The following is an 18,339-nucleotide window of genomic DNA, read 5'->3' as shown; positions in this document are numbered from 1 at the left end:
CGGTTCTGAAAAGTAACAAAGTACCAGGGAGACTGGCAAGCTCCTTGGGATGGCTTTTTCTGGTAGATGCAACAGAAAGTGATGATGACAACTTCAGCTAAAAGCCAGTTCCACAATTAATAATTTACCCGATCAAACCCTTTCAAAAAAATACCAACATTAATGATACTTTGATCTCTCAAGGATCTTTCAGTGCTTTAAGGCTTTAAGGCATAGAATAAGCATCATTAGTCAAGCATTTCAGTTGGGAAACTGAGGTACAGAGAGGGGATTGTCTGATGCCACATTTAGGAACCAAATGTAGGTCAGTAGACCCTCTAGCTCTGTAGCCTGTCCAATGGACTCTTCTGCCTTGCAAGTTTTAGGTAATCAAAGCCTGCATTTCTGGCAACCTATGTGACAGTGATTTTCATTTTAGACAGAAAGCAAGCCATGTACAGTACCTCCTTGACAACCATGATACTCAATCCATGACAACAGTCTGTGTCAAAGCAAGCCAAGCCAAGTAGACAGTGAAGGACAGAGCTCTTTGGCAGATATCTCCTCCTGACTTCCCCTTCAGAAACACCTCTCTTATTCAACATTTTCTGTTTCCAACACCTGTCATTTTCTTTTCCAGTACTTCATCCTGACCTACCATGCCACTCTCATTCCAAGAATGTAATCGACTCTTTACTATGAAATGCCCATACAGACACGTCCCATGCAAACTCTTCTGCTCATTTAAAGTTCTGCCTTCTTTCCCGTGTTGCACGCTGCGTCTGCATTTCAGACATCTCAAGATTCCCTATTCTGCAGCAAGAGCTCAGTCCTGCTCACATAATATCAACAATGCGTTTGTGGATATACTACTGTTATGTCAAGTGAAGAGGATGTGTTGATACCTGTATCTGATAAACAGTGTTGCATGCTGCATGGAGGCACTGCTTCTACATGCTTTCACTGGTGTCTGCAAGGTTCAGTGCATGCAGCATGCAATGTGAATTGCCGATGGTACCTGAGTTTACAGTGTGACCTGCATTTAATATGCTACTTGTTCTTACCTTTTCACCTTTGAAGGCAGCCCCTTCCTTTTGTGTTTCCACTCAAATTAGGATTTCCAGTGTCAGGTTTCAATTAACAAAGCCCCAAAGCAAAGTATGCACTGGAACATGTCCAACAATTAGGGCCTTGTCCATGGTGGGAAGTGGTTGCAGAAGATACCCTGGCAACTTTGCCTTCCTGGTGCCAGCCCATCCCCTGGAGTTTAGACCTCCAGAGCGCACATGTGAGATTTCTAAGTAGAATCTGAGAATATTCATCTTTAAAAGAACCTATATATATATATATATATATTTATTTATACACACACATAACCAGAACTCCCTTCTGAAGAGTTGAGCTATCCTTTTCCTGATGATGAACATGAAAAAGCAGGGGGAAAACAACCAACACAATCCCGAAACCAGGCTTGGGCTGGGCCCACAGCCCCTTCCTGAGGGGTTACAGACATTGCCCCAGCTCCCTCATCCTGGAGGGACCTACCTCTCGTCACGCATGCGGGGACTCAGGAACCGGGACGAGTCGTCATCGTGGCTGCTTTGCTGGCTGCTCTGCTGGCTGCTGCAGGATGAGACAGAAAGGGAGAAGCAGTCAGAGCGTGGGACCCCACCACGTAGCAGAGTGAAAAGGAGAACTAAACTGCCCAGGGCTTGTACTTGTCTCTGTGCAGCTTGTGTATTGACTCTCACTAGTTGGTTTGGATGCTGCTGCAAGCCAACTCCTGGTCCCAACTCCTGGGATTTGGGTTGTTTTTCTGGAGCCGTGTGATTTTTAAGAGAATGTCCATTATTGCTTAAAAGAAAAAAAAAATCAAGCACTCTTGTGCTTATGGAGAGAAGCTCATAAGTGTTACCTGAGCAGAAGGCTCAGAAGAAAAATAGAAAGATCCCCAAATTCATTATTTTTAAGATCCCTTGATTTTTTTTTTTGTTTGTTTAAAGCTAGTCCTGCACTTGGCGGCACTACACCCTTAAATCAATATAGCAGCGTCCGCACACAAAGCTGCATCAGTTAATTAAACTGCTGTGAAGTCACACCTGTAGTTATACCAATGCACCTGTATGTAAATCGAGGTTTAGATTTGCAGAAGAGCAAGTAACACGTTTATAATAGAGGCTCTGTACATGATACCCAGCCCTACATTGCTAGATCATGCCCTATATTGGTGGGAGCCAAACTTTTGGGGCAAGCAGGTCACAAATGAAGCCCTGCACCCTCTCCAAGTGCCACTTTGATCCCCTTCTCTCGCCCAATCTGCTGCTGCTCCGCTTTCTGCTCCCTTCCCAGACTTGTCCGGCTTTCTGCTCCCTGTCATGTACTCCCTGCCCAATCTGTTGCTCTGATTTCTGCTCCCTGCCTTATCACCAGCTATATTCCTTCCCCCCTTCTTTATCTGCTGCATGCATGCACATGCATGCTCCATGCCTGTGCCACTTGTGGCACTCCTGACATGGCTTGCCTATCTCTGTCCTCTGCAGCCATGGGGGGAGGCAAGATGACTCCCCCTGTTTGTGCAAGCTGCATTACAGCTCCCCACATCATGGTTCCGGGTGTCCTGGGAATGCAATAGCTGTGACCTGGAGATCCCCCTCCTTCAAATGCAAAACCAAGCTTTCCTCTGTCCAAAGGGCCAGCCACAAACATCTTGCAAATTACTTTTCCCCATGGCAGAGTAAGCAGGAAGCTCTGCAGGAACCCAGTGCTATTCCCAGGTCATAAGAGCCGAGCTATGGTTCACATAAGGCTCTTCTCTTTCTAACGTGATGTGTTTGATAGGAAATCTTTCTCCAGTGGGTCAAGGGTGCATCCACTCCAGCTCAGTTAGCCTTGCACGGCTCTGTTTTCTAACCGACTATCATAATGCCTACAAGTAGCTCCTTCCCCTTGCTGGTAACCCAGGAGGACAACCCACACCACATCTCAGCAGGGAAGAATAGGAGCAAAGGAAGCAGTTTTCTATCGGCGAGTTATAGGCTGGGCCCACAAGAGGTCACTCTTTGCTTTGAAACTGCCAATTTTCGATGCAAACCAGCCTGCCAGCTTTATTTTTTCCTCCTTCAAAGGGTCCAGTCTACATGCTGCATCTCCTCCAGCTGGCAGCAGTGGGAGCTCACCTGCCCAGGTTTAAGCCTAGACATTTCTTCCCAGGAGAATCCCGTGTCTTCACTGAGTATTTCCAGGGTCATTGGTTGTAGCCGTGTTGGTCTACGGACATAGGCACGTAAGGTTCTTTGGGTAAATCTGATCTCTTTTATTAGACCAACTAAATAGATGGAAAAAAGTTCTTTGCTAGCTTTTTTTTTGTGTTGGGAACTTTGCAAAGAACTTTTCCGCCCCCTCATCTATTTAGTTGGTCTAATACAAGATATCACATCTACCCAAGAACCTTGCCTGCCTAAGCACTTCCACGCTCGGATCAGAGGTGGTTTTTGCAGATGCCTCAGAGCCAGGCTTAATCTACCTTGCTCAGGTACCAAAAGCAGAGTAGCTGGGGTGCCTTATCCTTCAGCACAGGCTACGTAAGTGCACTGGGATGCTCACAAAGACACTCTCATGGACCCAAAGGGACAGACTTCCATCTTCAGCTCCCTCTGTGCAAAAATGAAGTTTATTTCTGACCTATGGGGACTTTTTACTCTCTTGTACCATCTACAGTTTTCCCAGAGCCTGACAAAGGGACTTTGATCCCGAAAGCTTGCAGAAAAGGAATGCCATTTTCTAGTTTGTCTAATAAAAGGTATCATTTTGGAACCAAGAGTTCTAGTTCTTTGTATGTCTGGGATGCTCAGGGCTTACACAGGTGACTACAAGCTTTTCCAGCTTCAGTGCTACTAAGCAAGACTAAGTATGCTACATCCACTGCACTCAGATGTCTCGCTGCAGCGTAGACCAAGTCGAGGAACACAGAGAGAGGGAGAGATGGGTGAGAGTATATCGCCATTCGTTTAGGGATCCAGTTCAAAACTGCTGCCTTTGTATTTAAAACTCCCCAGTGAGATGCTGCAGCCAGCTATTCTGCAAGACCTTGCCTCTCCTTGTGCCCACCTCACATTCACCTACCCGAGACTCCCAGGCCAGCCGCTCACACAAGCTCACCTGCTGTACCGCAGCTGCCTTCTTGATTGTGCCTGCTACCCAAAATCAACTCCACGCCTCTTTCCATCTCTACAATGCTTCCTCACAGTCTTCAGTTTTCAGCCCCCTGAAAACCCATCTCTGCCTCCCACTCTACCTGCACTGTGCATTGTCGGTAGGCTTCTGAAATTACAGAGTTATCATTACTTCCACCCATCTAGGTTTGTATTCCACAATCAACACCTGTAATAAATGTAACACGTGTGACTGTTCCCAAGTCACATATAGAAGCTGCCATATAGAAACAAATCAATTAAATAAAGACCATTTTTGACAGCTCTGCTCTCAAGTTATTGAAGTCACTGAAAAATGGTAAAGATCAATAGAGCAGGGCCCTAAAGAAATCCAGAAGTTTACTGCTGTCACTGTCTAAGTGCTGTAGATGGCTGAAATGATGATACATAGGGTAACCCAAGCCAGGAAGTGCATCCATTTCCAAGCCAGGTGCTTCAGCCACTTAATAACATGCCATCAGCAAAACTAGAGTATGAACCAGTGACTGTCGGGCAGCTTTGTCCTCCCGATCCAGAAGTGAACTTCTCTGCACGCTCCTGATGGAGAGAAAGTGTCTTCCCAAATGATTCTACCACTAGGCTCCTATTTCAAGGACCATGTCCACATCTTGCCAGGTAAACATGTCACATCTCTGGTATAATCCTTCCCTATTAAAGGTGTCCTGTTTTAATAAAATAAAATAGTTTTTTTTGAAAAAAAGATGATTTTTTTTTTTTTTTTTAGTTTGGTTTCCTATGAAACTGAGAAACAGCTGAGGGGTTTTCAGTTCATTGTTTTTCTTTCTTTCCTTCCTTTATCTTCCACCCCTCTACTTTTCTCAACCACAAGATGGAAAAAGAGTGAAATAGGAAAAAACCTCGCCCATCTACCCAAACCGGGCAAAAGAAACATTCAAAATATAACATTTTGATAAACATCTTCCATCAAAGCATTAATGAAAACAATTAAATAAATGAAAACTCACTCTTTTCTGAGAACTGCTGGACTAAAATAACTTCACTATGTTTTTGTAGGTAAGGAAATATATTTTCTCCAACTTCTTGAGCAACTACACACTTCAGCACTTGGACCCGAGGTCTCACCTGACAAAGCCTTTCCAATTGGGAACTTCTCTGCAGCCTTGGGCATACCCTACACCGGCCATCGCTCTCTCTCTTTGTCATCTTTTTGTTGTTACAGTGGAGAGTGAAATCCTTCCAAAATTAGCTAACAACATTAAAAATTAAGCACTTAATAATATGGGGGCTCTTTCACACAAAAAGCATGAAGTGATAGCTACAGATACCTGTCAATAGGTTTTTAAAGTATACGTCTGAACCATAATCTAATTAAAGAAAAACCCCTTGAATTCCACTATTACTATCTTGCTTGTTTCTTCGTTATCAGCTGGATAAGAGCAGCTTGGTACAAGAGATCCATGACACGCCTAGGCACTCTGCCAAAACAGCCTTTCAGGAAAAGGGCAAACAAGTCTTTTGTCTCCTCATGCAAAGATTTTGGCTTTTCTCCTTTGTGCAAACACCATTTGGGGGAAAGGACAACGTGAGGGTGACAAATTCTGCAGTGACCGAAGGGGGTGCTAAGACGTCGCTCTACATCACATGTCTTTCTCCCATGTACTGCTTCTGAAACTGGCCACATGAACCAGTTTGGACAGAGAAACCAAAACCAACTTTTGCCTCCAATTCAAAGACAACTTTCTTTTTTTTTCGAATAACTTTTTCTAAAATGTTCTTCGGACTTTGCAGCTGCTTTTCTTATACTTGATGGCTTCAGACGGGACTACAGACAGAAGCATCAAATACTACAAAACAGTTCGCCCTATGCCTGAAGAAGGGTGACTGTGCCCAAAAGTTTGCAAAGAACTTTTTTCCACCTACTCAGTTGGTCTAATAAAACAGCTCACCTCTCCCCAAAGAACCTGGCCTGCTTCCTTCTCAAAGGATTTCATTTCCGAGGAGCAGCACAGGAAGAACGGGTCAGTCTCATAAGAAAGCCTAACTTCTGAAGGCTAAGCCAAACTGAACATTAAGCCTTTTAATGTTCACGCACCCATCCCTAACCGGCTTCTGGACTTCTGGACAAAGTTCTCCTAATAAAGCTGTTTAAACATTTAAAGGAACACTGCAACTGTTTTCTCCGTGCTTCTTAAGCCTGCTAGAACTGAAAGAAATCAGAAAGGAAAAACTCTGTGCTTTTCTAGCTTCTTTGCTTTAGGCATTCAACAGCACTCTTCATATAAGTATTGCCGATTTTCCCTCAATTTGGGTGGACCTTGCACACAGCAACTAAGGAGAGAAAAATCATGTTGCAAATCAGAAAATGCAGTTATTAAACCTCCTGAAGGTTACCGATCATACCTTTTGATCACACTTTAAACTGACCAGAGGTAAAGACAACAACAGTCTTTCTTTAAATGATTGTGTGATTTTTTTTTTTTGCCTCCCAAGATCCTGAAGTGACCTGAAGCTGATCGGAAAATAATGCAATTTAGGAAATCAGCAAACGCAGCCAAACAACAGAGTTCTTACCTCATCCCAAAGCTTAATGGTGCTGGGCAGAAACTCAGATTAGGGTCCCTTTGAGATGCGCAAGTGAAGTGGCGGGTAGGGCTGACAAGACAAATGTGTCTGTATTTCACTGGTAATGCTTGTGAGTGACTTGCCACATCCACAACAGGCCTTATCGTGAGGTCACAGTCAATTCTCGAGCTCCAATCCTTATTTCAGACATCAGAAATTGCCGGAGAGCTCAAATACAAATTAACCAGGTTATTTAAATATTAAATCTGTGAGGTGTCTATTCCCCCCCTTGCCTGTTACCTGAGACAATGCCAGACAAGTGACTGTATTGCCTAAAGCTAACTCAGCAGCTTAGGTGCAAGGGTTGCACGCAAGATTTTGCATTTATAGCCTGAGTAATATAGGACATGTTTTTCTCACCGGCTGAAAGATCAGATTTTCTGAAGACTTTTGGGAAGGACTGCTCTTAGATCCTGGCTGTAAATAATGCTAATTTCCCCCTGGTCTTAAGGTTTCCTTAAGCTAAAATGAAGCTGAAAAAGAGACAGGTTTCTAGTGGTGGATATTATTGCTACATTCCTCCAAAAGTAGTTCCTTACGAGCCATGGGAAAGAAAACAGCTCCCTACCCAGATTCCTAAAAAATCCTGCCTTCAAAGTGTTATTTCTCCTAGCGCCCCATTCTTGATGCACCATTACCCTCCGCCTTACTGAATTCATTTCTCACCATTATCGTCTGACCTTTTTCAGCACCACTATGACCTAGTGTGATGACCACGTGACCAATATTCTCTTTCTCAATTCTGCAACCCCCCAAGACAATTTTTCTGTCTATAATCATTGCCATTATCACCTCTGCAAATATAAGTACAGTTTGTTGCGTCAATAAAGCCTCAGTGCCATTCCCGTCTCCACCAGTATTACCATGTCTTTATCTGTCTCGGCGTGTATATGGGTCTCAGGTTTGTGATAACAGTGCATCACGCTCCTCACTAATTTATCTCTCAGTTGAAAATGAAGCATTTTAAATTATTCATCCACTGCTTAATGGAAAAATATGGTTTCAGCACAGGATGTTTTCAGACTATTCGCTGCCACTATTGCTTCCAGTTTCCACTATTTGTGCTGTGCGATTGCTAAGCTAGCCACATGGTATCTGCTGTTCTCCAATTCCCTGGGAAACTCTTAAAAATAAGACAAGGGCTGGAATAAGTCACCGGGACAGCTGAACTTAGACTAAAATGTTTCACTGTGAACAACTGCACAAATTCATATTTGCACAAGTAACTTGAGACAGCCTCATGTGCTTATGCACAAAAAAATCCTTCCACCGATATCTATGGAAAATGAACAACAAGAGATGGCAGCTACTAAAATATATAAGCTAGTTTCAGCCCAGAAAATGCTCACAAAGCCCTCTTTTTTTGCAGTCTTCTCCTGTTCAAACCTTTGCTGAATATTTTAAAGACTTGTCTCATACATTTGGCTTGAGAATATGGAGGATAATAGGCTGTGTTTGAACTATTCTTATCTTCCTGTACATTTTTTTTATTCTTCTATTCTAAGATTTCCCATTATCATCTTAGGTTTTAATCAGTTCCAACTAATGCACTTTGGACCATATTTTAGAAGTGCTCGGCACTGATATACACCTATCATATACTTGTGGTCAGACTTATATAATTTTTTGACACCCATTTTAATACAATCTGGCTCAGATTGGGGATATACCAAGCAAATCTGGCACATTGACCCCCTAAAACCTAAAGGCAAGTATATCTAATATTTTACTTTCCCACTGCATCTTCAGCTACTGGTCAAAGAACATTTTGCCATGCATATCCAAACCTATATATATATAGGTTTGGATATGCATGGCAAGATGTCTGTATATGTGTGTGTGTGTGTGTGTATGTGTGTGTGTGTGTGTGTGTATATATATATATGTGTGTGTGTGTGTGTGTATGTATATATGTGTCTGTATGTATATGTATATGTTACTTCAACAATTTTCTTCTGAAAAATGAATTGCTTCAGAATACACCCTTCCACTACACTGAAGCATTTAAACATAGACACACATACATTATTCTCGCATCATCTATGTATTATTTTATTTTCTTAAACAACATCTAGTAGGCACGCAGGATGGATGGAGTTTATAGAAAGTGCAATTTCTTATGGTGATTCAGTTACAAACACACAAACATTTTTCACCGCTAACAATAAATGGATCACATAACTTCTGTGGGAGTTTCTGGCTTGCTGATCTGTGGATAACAGTATCTGATAAATGATCCAGATACAAAATTACTTTCCCTTCAACCCTAGATGTGATTTTCAACCAAGGTGGAGAAGCAAGAGAACGTACCATACTCTTACTGAATATTGTTGATGTAAACTCAAAGGCTTTTATTCAGAGTGTGCTTCCCTATGGTAGATGGGTAATCATGAAGGAAGAAAGGGCAATACCGAAGAAGATATAATCTATTAATGAGACTGGCTAGTAAATGATTCACAAAACACTGGATTATTGCAAACCTCACTGTTTTCCAGAACAAGTTACCAAAGAGTTTCATAGAGAGATGCTTCTCGTTTCTAAGTCCATCTAATATTTAGCATTCAGGTTGTTTAATTTTTCCTCCCATGAGATGGTTTTGGGTGTCTGACAGCCTACCCACATAACAAGCTTTTTTAACAGAGGAGCATTCGCTCAACAATCAATTAAACACATCTCTGCTATAAATGACACAACTTTGGTAATGATTTCTGAAAGAAAATGCCAAAGCTTATGAGAGATTTTTTTGTCTACACCTAACTGCTACACTAATAAGTTGGTGCAGGTAATAGATAACGCAATCGCATGACTCAATGAATTTAAATCAGCATCCCAATGTTTTACAATTATCATTTTATTTATCTGTTTATGCCATTCAACCCACTCCAGGATTTTTGTTCTGTTTTTGGAGCCTGCGTTCAACAGGACAGCAACTACCCCTACTTAAAATCCAAAAGAATTAGCCTATCTTGAGCACCACTACCAAAAATATAGGAACAAACACATTTACTACTAAAAATCATGATTACTGTTGAACTTGCCAGAAAAATGTTTTAAAAAGAAAATAACATTTTCAAAAGAAAAAAGCTCATATCCCAAACATGCAGTTGGTCCAATAAAAGATATCACACACACACAAATCCTTGTCTCTCAAAAAGGAAAATGTTGTAATTGTTGTCAATAGCTTTCTTCAGTTTTGTGCAGAGGTTGGTAAAAGCCCCACTTTTTTTCTAATGGAAACACAAAATTCAGATGGACAAAATCCATTTGGCCAAAAAAAGTATTTCTCATGTAAAACGTTGCACTGACAATCTCCGTCCAGCTCTGATGATCTGGACGGCAGCACCCTGCATGCTAATCTCACAAAAAATTGGAAGCCCTGGGCATTTCTCCGGGAGAGTGACTTTGCAGGAGTCTTTCCCTTCGAGGAGATGCAACAGCTGGTCTAAAAACAATCTCTGTGTTTGTCTTGGCCCTGAAAGCTTGCTGATCATTCCCAAAATTGTGCCATGAGATCCCCGTCGGCAGAAAGAACCCCGCCCCGGTCCCAAATTACCACGAATAATTCGTGAGTCTGGGCAAACTGAAAGTCCTGCCATCAGAAGTATGGACAGGAACCTCGTGGCAAAAATCAGCAAGTTAACGTAACACTTTCTTACAAGAAAAAGGAACATCCACATCCTGTGAACCACATGGCTGCACTGTGATAACCAGGGATCCTGGTTTGCTCCGATTTTAATAAATCTCCAGATTTTCAGTTTAAAAAAAGTAACCCCAAATCCACATTTGTCCCCTGATTTAAACACAGAGTTTAAAGGATTTCATTTAAATCACATCAATGAAATCTGGGATTTAAATGAAACATATATAAATGTATATTGGTGGTGTTTCATTTTCATCACGGAAAAATACGGGTTTGGGGGTTTTTTAAACCAGAAAAAGCAGACAAAACCAGGATCCATGGTGATAATGCATGATGGCGGGCAGGCAGCAAAATGTTACCATGGGGATCTGTAAGGCTTTACAACACCCTCTCCTTTCTGGCCAGCAATTTCCCAAGGTAGGCACAAGTTGCTGATATCCTTCTTTAGAAATGACCAAGTGATGGCTCAGTGACTTGCCAGAGCTCCCAAAGTGAATCAGGTTTTCTGACCCTACAAACCTCTAACCACCTGATAGCGTCTCCTGCTTGTAGCACATTTCTTGCCCAAAAGGCAGAGGAGTAACAGGACAGGGTATGAAAGAAAAACTGAGTTTAGACCTCGTACTAGCTACAGTTTGTGTAACTATGTCTAAGACTAGAAGAAGCACTACCAACTCAGCCTGCTACATGAGCAAAACAGGAATGTTTAAAAACAAATCCCATTACTAGTGATAACGGAGGTTTCTGACAGCTGCATCAGCCTATTCCCTAGTGGCAAGCTGCTCACGTCATAAAAGCTACCGGTGCAGTTAGCACCGACTGGTAATCTTGCTGGCCACTCTAAGCACAGAGGTGATGGAGTGAATCAGTGGCAGAAAGAGCTTTCTCCTTATACATAAAGACAGCGATTCCCAAAGAAGGGGTTGTGACCCCAAGCAGGGTCACAAGACCCGGAGAAATTGTTAGGAAAGAGCTGAACTCACCCTAGCAGTGGGATCACAGGCCCAGAAAGGTTGGGAAATAGGATTCATAGATGTTAGGGGCTGGAAGGGACCTCAAGGGATCCAGCCCCCCCTGTGCTTGGGCAGGAAAGACCGCTGGGGTCAGATGACCCCAGCAAGGGTTGGGAAATATCAGATTGCATTCCTTTTCCAAAAAGAGAGAGAGCATCCCTCTGCACAGCTGTCAGCCCAGCCCCTTCCATCCACACGTTCAGCAAATGTCTTCATAATGAAAACGTAACTAACTTGAGGACAATTGTGATGATGAACATAATGAGGATGATGAATTGTTAAAATGCCGGCTATGGGCTCAGGATTCGGCGCCGCACAAGATGTAGACGGTCCCTTTGGCAAGTATTTGCTGACTAGGTGGGATGAGCAACACTCAGACTCTAGCTGTTTGCAAACTGCTCGCTTTCACTTTTCTTCTGTCATGTAGCTGGGCAGCCTAAGTCCTGTGAATATTGGAAGACAAACATTTAAACTAAGGAACAACAAATAATGGCACAAATATAGTAAGACGCTTGCCAAACAACCACAACTGTTGAGATTCAGAAACGCTGGCATTCATCCAAGTGCTAACGTACAACAAATCATCTAATTGCAGGAATCAGAGTGAACTGCATTTCATGCCTTTCATTAGAAATATGCACCCCTTATTTATTAAATATTCAACCAGCTTCACTGAAAGGTCAAACACAACCGAACCCAAACTGTTTTCAGATTCAAAAATTACGCTCTCTCTCCTATGCTGTCTTTCATTTCCTCAGCCACTTACACATTTCTACTTTCAACTCAGCCAGAATAAGGGCAGGTGAGGTGGGGAAGTGTCACTACATCACTGAAATGTTTTGCTTATGATCTGTCCATCCCAGCCAGGAACAGAAAGGCTTGCAAGGAGGACTGCTTATAAGAAAATCCCCAGCCGTAGTCTGTAGCTACAAGGAAGTCTGGATAACAGCGATACTTCAGAGGGCTTATTCTAGCTCATCCCCGAATCCAATCAGCATGGCATTGGCTCACCATTCAGATTTTACGCAGCAACAGAACTTTTTAATAACAAAGCTAAAAGGGGCAAGTCAGGAGGAATGCACTCATCAGGATTCAATGAAGTGGTTGGACATGTGATAAAAAAGCAGCTTCTGCAGATGTCCTGTCTAAATTAAAAAGTGCAAGATGTGACTCATGCCTAAAGTTTGCCCTTCCGGAAGCATCAAGTGACTGAGCACTGCTAAAAACAGGATACCGAAGAAAGGAAACCCGTACGGCTATTCCAGCCTGAAAAAAATCACATGGGCTGCCCTAGACGCACAAGTGCCCACTTTGTGCAGGTGCTTAGAAGAAGAGGTGCCTTTTCGTTTCCAACTCGTGTACACCCTTCCAATGGAAAGCTTCCGCCCCCGCACTTTGTGTGGCTTAACCAGGAAATGCAAATATTCATTCAAAGCGAGAGGCACTTGTGAGCCTGCTAGTTGCAAGGAATTGCTCATTTAGGTACTTCTCAGAAATGCAGGACCGCAAAGGTAACCCGCTATGGATCGAGGCTTTATTCTAGAGACTCTTTTCTAACCAAATTTAGGTTAGGAGTTAAGTTTCATTTCTCACATTTAGCTGTTGTTTCCAGAAGTTGTTATATCTCACTACACGGACGTACAAAGCCAGAGTTTCCCTGGCAGTCAGAATACAAAAGCATTTGCCCGGCGCAGAGCTCTTTGGTATACAGGTCTTTACTTCCTCCCTGTCTCCTCTCCTCCTGTGGCTCAGCCCTTACACAGGCAAAAGCAGTCACAGATTTTAATGAAAGCTTTTCCTCAATAAGACCATTCCCCCCCACCACCAGATTTTTCCATGGTGTAGGAAAGAGGTGAAAATTAGTGTAATATTCATTCTCTGGCTTTCCATTGATAACTAATTGTCGCTCAGAAGCTTGATGGTGTCTAAAACAGGTATTGCACTGGAGTTGCAAAGCTGCTTCACCTTGTGCCACAAAAGGGTATGGATTGAATCTATAAAAACTATTATGTAGGCTTGTATCTAGCTAGCAGAGAGACCCTGCTCTCCCCAGCCTGTGCTGTCTTGGCAGCAGGGATCACCTATACAATACAGCTCTTGCTACTTAAGAAATTTAAGGGTCCAGGGGTCAGTGAATTTTCACTGGTGGGCCTTCATCTTCAGCTTATAACGCTAAAAGCAGGTAGACACCTGCAAACAACCATCTGCTGTATATCGATCCTACTGAATCAAGCATGCATTAGAGACTGTTAAGTACCATCAATTAGTACCTTATCTATTAATCATTTACAGGCATCACATATAAGGTACTCATATCAGAGCTCAGGTCTGTTGATTCCCGAGGCCCGGCACAGTAACCAGCTATTTACTCTCTGTTTTTGACAATGCTTGTGTGTGAAAAGGGCACATTTGTTATTTCTGAAGGGGTTTTTTGACAGAGGCAGGAAGGAACAGAAGTTCTCCCTTTATTTTGGACGGGCCTTGGTTCATCATTTTTTTTCAGTATTCCTAATACTCTGCACATGCTCCCAGAAATTATGAAAATGCTTTTTAAGAAATAAATAATACATTAAGAGAGACATGCTATCAGGTTTGCTGCATAAATAATGCATGTTCATCACAGGCATAGTGCCATACAACAGATTGCATTTGCCTGCCTGTGAGGGATGTGGTTATGGCTGCCACCGTTTTGCCATGATAATAATACTTTGCTTTTCCATACCATGGGCCTCTTACTCTGAAGATGAAATAGCAGCCATGGCACACTGAGGGATGAAAGCTAGGAATTGTTTTCTCAGCCTGATGAAGGATGTTCTTCTATTTATTATTTATGTGGTGCAGCCACACGTAAGATTTTCAAGCATGCACCAGGACCCCTTTGTGCTGGGGGCTGTACAAACAGAACAAAAAACTTACATTCACTATGGGTTTTGTTAATGCCTAAACTATATGGATCTTGAGCCAGCATGAGTGTCTTGTGCAAACAAGACTCTTAATTCACCATCTCTTTGGCTGCCCTGTTCCCTTATGATTGTACCATCACCAAACTAACTAGGAGCTTGAGCGAAATGGCAGGCAATTCATACTCAGGAAAAGATAGGTCTTCGGAAAGAATGAGTGGTTTGAGCTATTGTGCTCGGGCAATATTTCTGAGGTTGAAACCAACCCTACCCAAGTCTTGAAAATTATGTCTGTTGGTGTGATGCACGCTCAGCTGACAGTCAGGTCTACCAGAGTCTTAAAAATGCACTCGGCGCTGCAGTGCGACAGCTTTTCAGTTAGCAAAAGCTGTAGAAGTTCTGGTAAGAAACAAGGCACGACTATTTTACAGCAAGGGCAGTTCACTATTATGACTTATCAAGGTAGGGTGAGAGTTTTCTTTCACTTTAAGTCTTTAAATCAAGGTGGGCTAAAATCATGTTCCTGTTCAGCTTGACAAAGCAATTACGATTGACAAAGTATCTGGCCTCCGTTACTCAGGAATCAAATTTGAGGATCCTGATAGTCTTTGCTGATCTTAAAATGTATGAACCAAGCATTAAGTGATGTGACTCTCATGGACAACCGCATCCTCATGTAATATTGACAGGACACATCCCGTTCTGGCAGAGCCAGTGCTCCCCAGGTGCATCCAGGCTGCGCTGCTGCCACTGCCAGAAGAGCGCATGCCCAACAACGCCCCCACTGCCTGCCACAAACCTAGAAGAGGATGATGAAGCCACACTGAAGTCTTCCCTTTGAAGCTGCTGGGAAAAGTGGGTTTGTGTGGGGAGTGGGCATCCCCAGTACAGTTTTCACTGAACTTCTGCATTTTGTAAGTGCAAGTAGTAGCAGGGCAGGGTGGGCAGGGCATGCTGTGAAGTTGATGCCCCCAAAAGTGCAGACGTGGCCTCTGGAGGTACAGTTAACTGGAAGAGGATGGATGAGGATGAAGATTGTTTCTGAGGTGGCCAGCCCTCTCCCATTGCTCCTCCGGGAATACAGTACATGCCGCAGGCAGGTGCATCACACAGCGGTGCTATCCTGGGGAGCAGCCTTCACTAGCTCCCCCAGGTACTCCAGGACCAACTCCCGGCAATGGCCTCTCTGTTTCTCCTCTTCCTGCCGACCTCTAAAACTCCACTCTCTGCCTTGTCTCAGCTTGCAGGCTAAGCAGAAAGGGGCAGGAGAATAATTTAGGTGCTGTTTTCCTCTGGGCTGAAAAGGGAGGGATCCCATTGGAAAAACTTGATATATTTTCCATTGCAGAAAGGTAGATTTGGAGCCTGTCCCGTATGAGAAGAGGAGGTGCCATGCTGGCCTTGGTATGCTAATGCCACTTAATTTGGGAACTCCTTTAGCTTTTTTCCAGTCACTATTTCAAAAACATAGCCAAGGACAGTGAAAAAATATGCACAGGAGGGCTAAAGTGCAGAAAGTTATATCAGCACTACCATGGAAATATCGCACGCACGTTGCACAATTCATTCTCCCCCCAGATACAATCTCTCTCTTTCTACTCTCCCTCTCCCCCATAGAGGCCCAAACTAAAGCTCTGCAGCTGAAAAAGCCACCAACTCCACTTCAGATCTAAACTCTGTAATCAGACACACAACCGCACATTACTCTTCCTATGTTTTCTAGGCTGTCTTTACCTGTAGCCTAAACCATCACTTGATGTATGATAGCTATGTGAAAATGAGTATTTACAGTGCCAGGGGTTGTTTTCCCAGGATGATTACTTTCTGCAAGGGAAGCCATTGTAAGGTCATTCCTAAAATGCCTAGAAAAATGCATTCATCCACAGGACTTCCTCCCTGCAGAATCCTTCCTAAGTTGTCCTGTGAGTTTGTAAAAGAAAGGTGAACCTCGGGGAAGAGCTACAAAAAGACTGGGGTGGTTTTAAAGTCTCCAAGAGATGGCAAGATGGCTATAACGACTGTCAGGTCACTGGAACTGCACAGCTGCCAGCAGGAGAGCCTGCCAAGGAGGGGTAGAGCAGGAAGGGCTCATCTTATGCTCTACTGGGTTTGTTCTTCTTTTTTTTGGTTTATTTGGAATATGCACCTGTAGAGCCGAGGCAAACAACAGAACTGCTCAGAAAGTTGTTTTCCCACCCACCCAATGAAAAACCTTAAAATAAAATGAACTCACTTTCTTAAAATGTTTACAGAGTTTTCCTGAAAAATAAGAAAACCCCAGAAAACCCATTGGGTTGCGGGGTTCTTGCTTTTAAACAAAATGAGCCATTTTTTATGGGAAAATTCTATTTGTCAGAAAGAAACCCCTGCTATTTTCTAATCAACACCTGCTTTGATACAAACCTTTGGCCACTTCTGTGCAGGCGGCGTCAGCGCTAATGCCCAGCCTGGTTATGGGTTACGTCTATAAAACGCCAGCTTCCCTTGAAAGCCAGTGTCCTTATCAGTAGTCAAACATGTAACTTCCCCTTTTTCACAGTCCCAGTGAAAAACAACTCACCATCCTCATTCATGTGCAAAACACTCACATATTGCATAGAAGAACCTCACACCCTCCCCCAGCTTTCCCCTTCCTGGGTCATTTCCTAATGTACAGGGCTACTGAATTAAATGCGATGGTGTTATTTTATACCAAAACTAATATCCCATGCACCTGGATGAATAGAAGGGGCTGTGATGGATTTCAGGGACCTTCTCTTAGCCGGCATAAAAAAATCTCCTTTTGGGCTGCAACCCAAAGTAATAAATGGAAGAATGCATGCGGGCAAAAGCCTCATAAATCCTTACAGCAACAGCAACTTCAACTCTCGTGCTACAGTCAGAAGAAAAATCACCCGACACCCCCAGTTGGCTGGTGTTTGCATGCCTGTTACAGTGGGTGAGGAAGCTTTCCCAAAGGAGAACTGTCATTTCTTTGTCAGCAGTTTGAATCAGGCCCAGATCAGGAGACACCGTTCAGTCTCACAATATTTGCATTCCCGTAGTGCATACAACAGGCGGAGCTCAAGGCTTGCCTGCATGTGGGGGTTAGTGCGCAGTTAGGCAGGGTGTGGGTTGACAGCATCTTAGCTACACCATGCTAGCCCTCCGTGGGGACGCACAGGTGGCGTCGAAGGGCTGTGCACACCTGAGAGATGGATGTGGTGTGAAAATGGTATATACTACCTTCCGCCTAGTGTTGCCTAAGGGTTTGTCTGTATGACATAAGGCAGTGCCATACCCTGAGCTAGCTCTGTGTGTCGGCTCTGGAACTGGAAGCAGTAAAGCTGTGTTAACCGGCTGCTGTGTTGTGCCAGGATTGATTAGCACATCGGTAGCTGAGGGATGCTCCGTGTGGCACTACCTTATGCCATACAGAAACACACTACAGGGGAATGGATAGTGCACGTGAATTCACACCCTAATTTACTGGGCACTAACTTTCCTGCAGGGCAGACAAGCCTCAAGAGTTCTTTGTGAATAATTAGGGTTTACCTTCATTCTTCACATGAAGGGACCAAAGCACAAAGAGAAACTAAGTCCCAGTCAGTATTTAATCCTGTGCATTAGCCACGAGGCCAATACACCTCTTGCTCCACCCTCCTCACCGTCTGAGCCAGTTCAGCTACCTCCAGTTCCCAAAGGAGAAAGTCCTGCATCACATGAACCTGCTTTGGCAATCCTACTAGAGAAGCCACTCCCCACGCACCCTCTGCAAGAGGCCAGGCCTCAGGCACAAAGAAAGGCAGTCTGGAAAATCACCCTGTTATTGCCACCTCTTATGGACACCGGCAGGACTTCGGTCTCGACAGCCACCGATCCCCGCTATTTTCACTAGCACTAAGTTTATGACCAGTATGAGACTAGTCATAAAATAGGATGGACCCCAAGACCTCTGGATCTCAAAGCAAGAGTCTACTCTTGGAGCCAATGGACCGCACTTCGTAGCATGGAGGCATCAACCATTTAATGAA

General features: G+C 43.5%; 1 protein-coding gene across 17 annotated transcripts in view; it reads right to left on the bottom strand.

Moving 5' to 3' along the window:
• GRAMD1B (GRAM domain containing 1B) overlaps nucleotides 1-18,339 on the bottom strand; it is a 173,841-nt gene that overhangs the window by 103,269 nt on the left and 52,233 nt on the right. For 16 of the 17 annotated variants that reach the window (XR_003093242.1, XR_003093246.1, XR_003093243.1 and 13 more), the window contains one exon: nucleotides 1,525-1,602. Coding sequence is in view for 10 of the 17 variants with exons in the window: in XM_025199999.1 (XP_025055784.1) it covers nucleotides 1,525-1,602 (78 nt within the window). In the remaining 7 variants the exon portion in view is untranslated. Of the gene's footprint in view, nucleotides 1-1,524; nucleotides 1,603-11,660; nucleotides 11,836-18,339 lie in introns of those variants that run through there. The other variant, XM_025200002.1, reaches the window with a different exon arrangement.

The sequence above is a fragment of the Alligator sinensis genome, unplaced genomic scaffold (assembly GCF_000455745.1).
Source record: "Alligator sinensis unplaced genomic scaffold, ASM45574v1 scaffold278_1, whole genome shotgun sequence".
NCBI classification, from domain to species: domain Eukaryota; kingdom Metazoa; phylum Chordata; order Crocodylia; family Alligatoridae; genus Alligator; species Alligator sinensis.
The sequence above is the reverse complement of the archived record's forward strand: the minus strand, read 5'-3'. Positions and strand labels throughout refer to the sequence as shown.